Source organism: Megalobrama amblycephala, linkage group LG6 (assembly GCF_018812025.1).
Source record: "Megalobrama amblycephala isolate DHTTF-2021 linkage group LG6, ASM1881202v1, whole genome shotgun sequence".
Classification (NCBI taxonomy): domain Eukaryota; kingdom Metazoa; phylum Chordata; class Actinopteri; order Cypriniformes; family Xenocyprididae; genus Megalobrama; species Megalobrama amblycephala.
Window position 1 is genome coordinate 42,266,811 of NC_063049.1, and position 11,091 is coordinate 42,277,901.

General features: G+C 39.0%; 1 protein-coding gene across 1 annotated transcript; it reads right to left on the reverse strand.

The window, feature by feature from the left end:
• Positions 1–898: 898 nt before the first annotated feature.
• tbr1b (T-box brain transcription factor 1b) lies at positions 899–6,528 on the reverse strand. The gene is made up of 6 exons (XM_048194688.1): positions 5,205–6,528; positions 4,506–4,660; positions 4,194–4,315; positions 3,638–3,796; positions 3,488–3,549; positions 899–2,803 (listed from the first exon to the last, which is right to left on the reverse strand). Exons 1-6 carry the CDS (start codon positions 5,885–5,887, stop codon positions 1,954–1,956), a joined length of 2,031 nt encoding a protein of 676 aa, XP_048050645.1. The 5' UTR covers positions 5,888–6,528; the 3' UTR covers positions 899–1,953.
• Between the last annotated feature and the right edge of the window lie 4,563 nt (positions 6,529–11,091).

Below are 11,091 nucleotides of genomic sequence, written 5' to 3' on the forward strand. Positions count from 1 at the left end.
CTGGACAGCTAATGAAATCTTGGTGGAAATTGTAAAATGGTCTCAAATGTATTTGTTCTGTCCCAGAATAGTGTACAAAGTCTGCTTTTGGCAATAGTCAAATGCTTATTTACATTCACGGATATGCATATTTATATGGATGTAAATGAGCTGAAATAGATTAAAGATTTGTGTGATATAAAACTCTATTATTATTTGTTATCGTTGTCATATCTTAGATTGCGTTCAACACAGGCTACAGTGGCCCCAAAAGGTAGCTATTTGGATGCAAGTCACACTTAACATCTGAATGTAAATTGCATAATATAAAATATCATAATTCTGTCAACATCAGCCTTTTTGCAAATAATTTTACACAAGTGGTGCCAAGGTTGATCATGGATGTTATTTTTCAGAGGCATGTTTATACATTGATGGGGGCATTTTGTCCATTTAAGTCCAATACTTCAAATGAATCAGTTAACTGCAAAGCCTAGAATAAAATATATTTACACCTCCCCATTTAAAAAAAAAAAAAAAAAAAAAAAAAAAGGTTATTTCTTAACGAGAACTGGTTAATTTCTGGCCCTGATATCCTAGAAAGTGACCACAGGTGTAGTTCACCATGCATGGCTGTGCACCACTTATTTCTGATCTGACAAAAGTGTCCAAATACTACCACTTTAAAATTTCTTGTTTTATCATCTTAAATGTTTTTTTGTGCAATTTTTCGTTATGCACACCACTCGGTTTGATAGTTTGTTAAATCGAATTACACTGACACTTTAAGTGTCCTGTGTGTTTACCTTTGGGGCTACTGAAAATAGTAGCCAACAGCATATTCTTCATCTAAAAAGATAGTCGAATTAAACGAGTAACCAATAGAAAACTACCAAAAAGGTTGTTCTGGGCGATTCGCTTATTTGTTGCATTGCATGACTACATTTTATTAAGAAAATGCATCGTACAGGCAACAAAATTCACATTGTGTCTGGCGTTATCGATATACCTCCTCTCTAAGACAGGTAGAGAAAAATAGAACAGAAATATTTGGTTTTTGAAATCAGCTTAGTTGGAATCTTGTGTACTTCGCCCGGGTTTCACATTCGGTCATATTTATTGCAATTAAGCACACCACAATTACATTACCTTTACACATTAGCAGGCCTAACTCGCGTATTTTCTCATGAGAAAACAGCCCATGAAGTACAAATGAAAATGCCTGGGTTGGTGGGAATGCGTGAAGTCTATGTTTTTAACTCTACAACAAAAAAAGTAATGGGATTAATGATCTTACGCGGGTGCGGTTAAAACATAGCCTACGTTCTGATAACTTTACAACAACATTCACAAAATGAAACTACGGACTATGATATATACGAACAGACGACGCGACTCTAGAAAGCAACATCAATACAAGCTCACATAAAAAAACCGACCTCTGACAGACATGCGTCCGCCATTTTCCTGTCAGAGGAACTCTTTTTGGCGGGCTCTTCAACAGGTAAGCAGCTACTTCCAATTCAGTCAGACCATCATTTCTGTCATAATAACGACTGGAACCGGGAACCTACACGAGTTGTATTCTTATTTTTTCAAACATCAAAATATTTAATATATGTAGCTATTCGAATTAACGAACGTACGATTCTAAGTACATTAAACATAAACCTAATCCGGTTTTCTATATTGTACATCAACATTCAACGAGAAAAGTCACAAATGGATAGATAAATACAGTTATGTACAGTACTTTCATACTTACAGTAGGTTCAGAACCTTAAAATGTCATTTAAAAACCGCTTACATATCTCTGCTCAAGCTTTCGTGTCAAAAGTTTGACGTCCTTCGAACGAGGCGACCGGATATATGAATAAATAAACAAATAAATAAGCACATAAATAGGAATAAATAGATTGTAAGTCACTCGTGAATCCTTGAACACATGAGCCATGCATTAGTTGTTCCGAGTTTCTAACTGTGGGGGTAAAAGCTGTAGTAGCCGATGTCCTTGGAGCAGTTTTTCTCGCATTCCCTCGGCGTCAACATTTCAGATTTTAATGGAGACGATGTCTCTGAAACCGGCGTGGCAGATGGCGAAATCCTCCTCCGCTTGGCTTGCTCAAAAATCCCAGAATCGCTCGAATCGATCGACTTAATTGAGGACGGGGTTTCTATCCAGCTGGATTCAGACAGGTCTTTGGGTTTGGACTCATCCGCTCCGCCTAGCGGTGACCTCTCGGGCGCGATGGCGTCTCCGTCCTCGAGGCCAGGGACCAGGTAACTGGAGGAGGTCGTTCTGCTCCCCACGGAGTTGGACGGCCAGCACGAGAGGACGGAGCTGGACTTGCTGCAATATTGCGGTGGCGTGCGAGTGCCCCACCCCGGCGGCTCGCCGTAATACCCCAGAGGTCTGTTGGAGCATCCCGCCCCGGGCAGGGGCAGCGCTTTAACTCCAGCAGCTGCGTACGACAGAAGGGTGGCCGCGTTACCGGCGAAATCAGCAGCCGCGGCAGCATCGTATGCCGAGGCGGCAAAGTCCAGTCGATTGTTGGCAGGGGTGACAAACCATCGCTGCGGGGAGGCCACCGTGGTCTCCTCGGTTTGTTGCGGGGAGAGCAAGCTGTTACTAAGTGGGACGCTGCGGTCCGTGCCAGGAGCGCCTCCGACGCCAGGGTGAAAGCGGGACTTGGCATACGAGCTGACAAATTGGTCCTGCAGGAAAGAACCAGTCATGGCATATCTTGCGCTAGGCATGATCTGAGAGCGTGGAGAGTCACCCGGGGACGGCGTCAACCGATCGATGTCGCACCCTGTGTAGACACTGGAGAAAGATGGTGGACAAACACGTTAATGTCGCATATGAGACGCGTTGCTAACCGTAAATAAAGCGTTGCAAATGTGCTCGAGAGCGTTGCTCACAACTAATTTTCGCTTCTGTGCGTAATTGCGCAAATGAAATTAGCACTGCGCACGGACAATCCAAATGCACAAAGCACCAATATAGATTGTAAATATTAAAATTAGAAAATAACTAAACTGTGTTTCTGTTGAGATGCTGTGAATGGGAATTAAGATATATTTGTAGTGAGATTAGCCAAATGTTATTTACACATCGGCCGTGGGATTTAATAAGAGTCAATTAAAAGAAATTGTGATTTGTCTGACACTTAGGCTACAAAAATATTCATATCCACATGCACAAATTAAAATAAGCAAATGAAATAAAACAAGTGCACACACGACTCCTAATCTTGCTAAAGTATTCGCATGCCACATATATGAGCACTTGTTATTGTTCTGTGCTCTTTAAGTCTGAGAGATAGAAATGCGCACGCACAAATATAGGATATGTTTTTATTAAGCTCAGGCAAAAGCAAAAATGTACTGCATCTAAATTAATTTGTTTCACTCATTAATATTTAATATAATTAATTATAGGTCTGACAGGATAGAAAGGGTCAGACCATTTCAACAACAATAAAAAAAAAAAAACATCAAAACTTACGTGTCATAATTGTCACGGAATCCTTTTGCAAATGGATTGTGATCGATTTTTAGCTGCGTGATCTGCAATCAGCAAGAAGAAGAAAATTACACACTTAAAAACACTCATAAATCCATCGAAGTTTCAGAAATCCACCTCTTTCTTTCTTACATCAGTGTTTTGATATGCGGTGACGGCAATAAACTGCGTCTCCGGGAAAGTGAAGGTCTGCACGCGCCCGGGTTGGCTCGTATCCTCGGTTCCGTCCTCGTTCACCTGCACCACATGCAGTCGAGGCTGGTATTTATGCAGCGACTGCAGGACGACCATCTGCAGGAATTCAAGCGAAAAAACGAGAGTCAGAGAACATCTCCTCACGCGTCTTTACGCTCGCGTAGTTCCATTTCACACACCAATAAAGAACCAGTTTTAGCAGCTCGTCTGTAAATTAGCTGGTTTATTTCAAATATATTGTTAATGTTCACCTTTTTCAGTTAAATTCTCTCACCACAAAAGATCATAGTAGTATTTACAAAAATATGAAATAATAAACCTAATGAAACTCATTTTGTGGAGCTGCTTGTAATTCCACACTATTGTGTAACGTGTATAAAATGCTATCCAATACAGAGATGCACAGCATTCTTGATAATAGCAGTCTGAATGCATGACACAATAGTGAAATTACAAATGATATAATAAAGAAATCTAACGATCAATAACTGACCTGTCCTGTGTTGTTAGTTGCTCCTTTATTGTTGGTTAGTTTAAGTTTTCCAAAGGAAATCTCTTGACGCATCCAGTGCGCACCGGTGTTTGGCGAATCCGGGTGCATGTACACTCTGTTTCCTGTTCACAAATATCATAATTGGTATGTCAGTGCTGAGGTAGCACAAAACAAAATAAAATTAAAACTCTGCGTCTTATTCAAATCAATTATATTTAATAGGCGAATACTATTAATAATAAAGAAAATATTATTGCTTTATTATTGGAAATAAAATTAAATAAATTTTGGAGGGGGGCATATTCTGTTCACCTGTTACATTCGTGTCCGCTTTGCCGCACGGGACCCATTTTCCTCCTTGGAAGCGCCAGTGGTTCGGATCCGCGAGAATCACGTCCACAAAGATATTGTAATGCGCCGTTGGGTCAAGACCAGATATATTGAAACTCAAAAACGGGAACATACGTCTGAGGGTACATAAAATTTCAAGTTTCAATGCACAGTTATGTAGCCTACAGGTTGCAAACCCAACGTTTGCAATCTATGAAAAATATATATATGGACTTTGGATTAAAGAATTAAAATAAATAAATAAATAAATAAAATCGAAAAGGGTCAGCACAAAACGAATGTAAATATCTTGGAAAAGAAAATCGAAAAAAGAAAATACTTTGGAGTAATGAAGACAAAGGATATAGCATGAATATTAAATTCGTTTAAATGTTTGGAAAACAAACTTAAAGAATGAAATATATACTACAAATAATACTTAAATTAAAGAAAATAATAGGTTGACCTAAATCAAATGATTTTCGGATAATGCCGACTGAAAAAAAAAAAGGAAGAAAAAAAAAAGCTTAAGCTTATTTTTCGGAAGGAAAATAAATATGCTGTGCTCTAATGTCCCCACATCTCATTATCTTAATTGATTCTATAGATATTTGCGAAACGAAAACCTCAATTTGTGGGCAATATAGTTTGCGGAACGCTCCGTAATTGCAAAACACCTACCGTCCCTGCTTGGTAATAATCATCTCCGTTTGATGTCTGTGAAATTTAAGCCACAGGGCCCTGTTGCAGAGGTAAACCTGCGCTTTACCGGGCACGAGCCCGGCCTGAGCGGAGGAAAACTGGTAGAAAGCCGTGCCTTGGTACGCGTGTCCATATTGCTGCGCGTACGGGTAGCCCGCGGTCGGGTAGCCTTGCGGAGAAGAGTTGCTCAGCAGACTGTTGTAGGCTCCGTTCGTGATCACCGGATGGTGAGCCATGTAGCGGCTCGGGCTGCCGATGGAGAAAGCTGGGTGCGTCGGTCCATGCTGACTCGGGTAGGGAAACATGGTGGTGGGACTCGGCTGAACTTGACTGGACTGAGACAGGAGATACCTTTCTCCTGCAGATCCATCGAAAGTGTGACGACTGTCGGCGACTCCGTCAAGATCAGGAGAGAGTTTGCCTCGCTGGACGTCCCCTGATGAGTCCTTCGAGTCGGCGAAATTGTCTGCCTCTGACTGATTCGTCATCCCAGCGGAGTTTTTTTTCAGAGGTGAACTTCTCTCCAGGTTGTCGCCGACAGATATAATAGGGTAGTCCTGCAAGGCGAGCTCAGATGCTTGTGAGTTTGGGTAGCCACTGCCCACAATCATACATTTCTTGGAGCGCGCGAGAGCTGGCGAGATGCAACGCTCGAGCTGCATCGCTCGATGACAAATAGCAATTAACGCGAGCGCGAGAGAAAACTAACGCCTTCCTGCGGTTCGAGCTACTTTGTGCAAGACGGCAAATTAGCCAATTGACACTAGCCTGCAATCAGGAAAGGCTTTGCTTTTCAGTCCTCGGTCTGCATGGTTAATGAATCAACTTTTGCTATTGGTTAATGCGTGACGGTAATTTAATTAGACAGAACTTAATTAGTGTAATCAAGGAGGCTTACACGCCACAGTGTATTCACTTCTGCTGGTCATCCATGTTTGTATACTGTAGTCTGTGAAAATTGGGGCTCGTGTGATTCCTCAGTAGCCCACTAAGTAGTGCAAATAAACCCTATTGTCTTCCATTCGAGGTCATTGTGTGCTGGAGATATTTCAGCTACAGCAGAAGTCCACGAAAACTTCATTATTCATTATTTAAAACGCTTGAAATGACACGCCTCGCGCCCTACCTAAAATGTTTGCGTTATAGCGTGAAATATTGGCTTCTCTTGAAGATCTGTTTACTGCTCCCAAGGCATATAAATATTTGATGTGGATGGACTACTTCAAGTTATGCATTCAACGCTTCAAAACATGCCCGAAACAATAAAATCAGCCATGAGTCAAACCGACCAACCACATTTTGGAGAAAAAAAAATACTTTGTGTTTATTAATTTATTTTTATGATACATCTTGAAAGGATTTGTCATTATAATAATAACAAATAATTTTTTGTTTTTCCCAAAGCAAAGCATGAACAGTTCTAATTCGCATCTTATAATTAACTCAAATCTGGATAATATTACAATTAAATGGCAATGCATAATATATACTTTATGTATTAAGAGGATTTCTCATATTGACCGCGAAAGAGAGAGAGAGAGAGAGAGAGAGATTGTCTTTAGGTGTCCTGACTGTTTGGTGGATTTGAGCCAACCGAGTGTGTTTCCTCAAATATCCAGTTTTTATGACCGAAATGTGTAAAGAAAACGTCTATATTCCAGGAGGGGAAAATAACGCATTGCAGACTAAGAAATAGGGGAAATGATTTTGCCATTGCTTATTGCATTTTTTAGTCATTGCATGCATTTCAAAAGCGCGACGGCTAGTGGTGTTCATTTGTTTTGTTTTTCTCAGAAATCATATAGCTTACAGTTAGTTTTCAAAGTTTTACCTAATCACCCCTCACTTGTGCCTATATAGAGTAACACGTATGTCAGCATCCCAGCGGTCATCTGATATAGGAGTCACATCGTCCTCCCCCTCACCAGTCTGAAATAGGTTCTTCTTATCAGTTCATCTCACCTGTCTCACTGGCACAACTGACTCTCCCCACGAGCGATTAGAAGACTTTGATGAGTCCTTCATGTTCTGGCCCTTTAAATAAGGCAAAAACACACTTTGCGGTATCAGGTTCAAAACTTGATTATAAATACTATCAAATATATATAATAAACAAAATAATTCATTAAAAACAGTTACTAGAGCAGTGGTTCTCAACTGAATTTGATTCAGATTTTTAAAAAATCAATTACTGAAATTGATTAATATTACCTTGAACTGCACAAGCCCAACAATCTGCAACAATCTGACAGAGACTGAATAGGAAAATTGACAATTCTTGTAAATGCATAACACCCCAAGTGTGATTTAACAGCATAACACATAGAAACAAACACTGGGCCAAATATTGTTTTAGTATTAGTGACAGATGAATTTGCGCCAAAATACCAGTGTGATTGGGTGACGTAAACAACAAAAGAAATGGGAAAAATGTTCTCCTCTCTTAGAAAAGGTGATAAGACTATTCATTTTGCCATCCTAACTATGCACACTTCCTTGCATGTTATTATTTGCATTTCTTTTTGTTTTGTTTTTTCCTCTTCTGTTGCAACCCACTAGCTACTTCTGTTCACATTAAACATGATATAAATATATATATATATATATATATTACAGTCAAACCAAAATGTATTCAGACACCTTGAACATTTCATTCATTAATACAGTTTATTCACTATAGTTTAAAAAATGGTAATAAAATATGACAAGATCTCAGAGTTAAACTGTGTCAGAAAAAAATATTCTTAATTATGTAAGATAACACTTAAGCAAAACATGGTCAGGTCAAAGTGTCTGAATAATTTTTGGTTCCAAATTTTTTATTAATTTTACTGGTAGTCCACTGTATGAAGAATTTTTGGGTATAATATGTGACAGTTTGCTTTATTTAGCTATTCTCACTTACATAAATGAATAGTGTCTTGCACCCACTAGTAAAAATATATATATAAAAATGTCAAAAATGTCTGAATAATTTTTGGTTTGATATATATATATATATATATATATATATATATATATATATATATATATATATATATATATATTAAAATGTATATATTTTTTCATATGCATATTTTTTCCACCATATGCATACATAAAACACGTTTTTTACACACACACGTTTGTTTTTGTGAATTGTGGGACATTCTGTAGGCGTAATGGTTTTTATACTGTACAAACTGTATTTTCTGTCGCCCTACACCTAAACCTACCCATCCCAGAAAACTGTGCACATTCTCAAAAAAACTTGTTCTGTATGATTTATAAGCCTTTTGAGAAATGGGGACATGGGGTAATGTCCTCATAAGTCACCTCTCCTTGTAATACCTATGTCATACCCATGTCATTATACACATTTGTGTCGTGATATGTCACAAACACAAACACAAACACACACACACACACACACACACACACACACACATGTGACCCTGGACCACAAAACCAGTCATAAGGGTCAATTTTTTGAAATTGAGATTTATACATCATATAAAAGCTGAATAAATAAGCTTTCCATTGATGTATGGTTTGTTAGGACAATAGGATAGGACAATATTTGGCCGAGATACAACTATTTGAATATCTGGAATCTGAGGGTGCAAAAAAATCAAAATATTGAGAAAATCGTCTTTAAAGTTGTCCAAATGAAGTCCTTACCAATGCATATCCACTCAAACAATTTTTTTTTTCTATTTACGGTAGGAAATTTACAAAATATCTTCATGGGACATGATCTTTACTTAATATCCTAATGATTTTTGGCATAAAATAAAAATCGATCATTTTGACCCATACAATGTATTGTTGGCTATTGCTACAAATATACCCGTGCACCTTATGACTGGTTTTGTGGTCCAGGGTCACATATGTACACAAAATATATATATAAAGGTTCTTTATTGGTATTGATGGTTCCATGAACAACCTGGAACCTTTCCATTGGACAAAAGGTTTTTTATAGTGTAAAAAGGTTCTTTAGATTATAAAAATGTTCTTTAAAGAACTGTTAAGTAAAAGGTTCTTTGGGGAACCAAAAATGGTTCTTCTACGGCATCACTTCAAAAACCTTTTTTGGAACCTTTATTAAATAGTGCATTAAAATAAAAGTGCATTATGACTTGATTACAGAGGGTTTAAATGGCTTCAATAACATCAGTCAAATGGGATTTGAGTTAGTCAGAGGTTAATTTTAAAATGTAAAATTATTTTTACACACAAATCTCTGAGGACCCAAACCATAAAGAGATCAATTCAACAACTAGATCCTTGCAGTATCTCCCTTCATCTCTAATATTGAGGAAATCTACTTAGCTTGCATACGATATTTAGCCACACAGGTGAGACCTCAGCGCACCTCATAATCTCCCAACTGATTCGCAAGCCAAAGATAACGTGTGTTTAGGGGTGCAAAACAGCTCCTGTTTTCCGGAAAGGGGATGCAGGCAGAGGTGAGTTGTTGTGAGTCCTAATGAAGAGGCTTCCATCTCCAAGGCTAACAAGAAGGGTCATTATAACAGGGCAATGGGGTCCAGTAATCTATTCTCCTGAAACATGCATGCACGGGCTTGCCTGCACCCTTCCAGCAGGGCGAGCGGCCATCTTCTCATCCTCATTACCGGATTATTTGCCTTTCCTCCCTTTCTCCTCCTCTTTAATAGGCTACCGACAGGCTTTGCTCTGAGGCCTTATTGTTGAATTAACCGTGCATGCGCCTACCCGAAGAGTTTGTTTTTCTCCCCCTACTTGTTTTTTGTGCTCTCCTTTTGTTGTGTATTAGCCCCCTGTACTTTGCACTTATTAGCGCAGTCAGTGGCCACAATCGCCGAGGGGCCGCCATGATTAGGAACGGTAAGGCCAGCCGCTCCCTCAGGGGGTCATTGTGTTGGATGGAGAGCTTTTCCATCATCAGGTGGGTACAAACATACTGCGCTGACCCACGTGAGCAGCTGCTGTGTTTGCGTTGCACATATGCGTCTCTAACAAATTTCACTAAATGCTTTTTCCATTATGAATTATATGCTGAGCTGACTTGAGCTGAATAATTCTGCTTTACAGCAGAATTTGAAGCAGAAGATTCTGTTATATTACTGTTTGATGTATAAAGCACTATATAAATGAAGGTGACTTGACGAATGACCTGAAGGTGATGATATTGAAAGAACCTCTAATAAAGCCTGCGAAAACAGCTTGTGTAGATGACATCAACCTGGAGGTCAGGCTGCAGATTCTTTATTAGTCGTGCAATGCCAACAACAAGCCAAACATCAAATTGAAACACAATGAAGACAATGCCAAGGACGAAACATTATTACCTAAAAATCACATTTGAAAGTTCTTGCAGATTCTTCACTATGGCTCTCACTAGTCATGTAATGCCAACAACTGCCTAGATGAAGAAGCCAAGCAGCAGATTGAAACACAATGCATCCGACGTGACCTTAATCAAAACAATGCCATGGACGGAATTATATTTATTACCTAAAAATCATTCAACAAATTAAGGCATTTTTGTAGCTGAAACAGTAGAGCTGCACCCAATGTCATGGGTTCGATTCGCAGGGAATGCATGAACTGATAAATTCTAGTCTACAGCTTAAATGCAATTTAAGTCAGTTTGGATAAAATGCATAAATGTTAAAACAGATTGCATATTAAACTTTTCGGTGGTTGGTTAAGGACCACACAAATCAAGAAGTCCTGTCGCTAAGGAACACCTGTGAAAACAGCTTGAACAAATGACATCAATCTGGAGGTCCGATCTCAGATTCTTCACCACGGCTTTCACTAGTCATGTAATGCCAACAACTGCTTAGATGAAGAAGCCAAGCAGCAGATTGAAACACAATGCATCTGATGCGACCTT

Excerpts from the sequence above, each read along its gene's own strand:
- tbr1b (XM_048194688.1), bottom strand. The coding sequence starts at position 5,887 with ATGCAGCTCGAGCGTTGCATCTCGCCAGCTCTCGCGCGCTCCAAGAAA. Across the intron at positions 3,797-4,193 it reads CAACTAACAACACAGGACAG|ATGGTCGTCCTGCAGTCGCT; the intron begins GTCAGTTATTGA and ends GAATTCCTGCAG. Across the intron at positions 2,804-3,487 it reads TTCCGTGACAATTATGACAC|TGTCTACACAGGGTGCGACA; the intron begins GTAAGTTTTGAT and ends ATCTTTCTCCAG.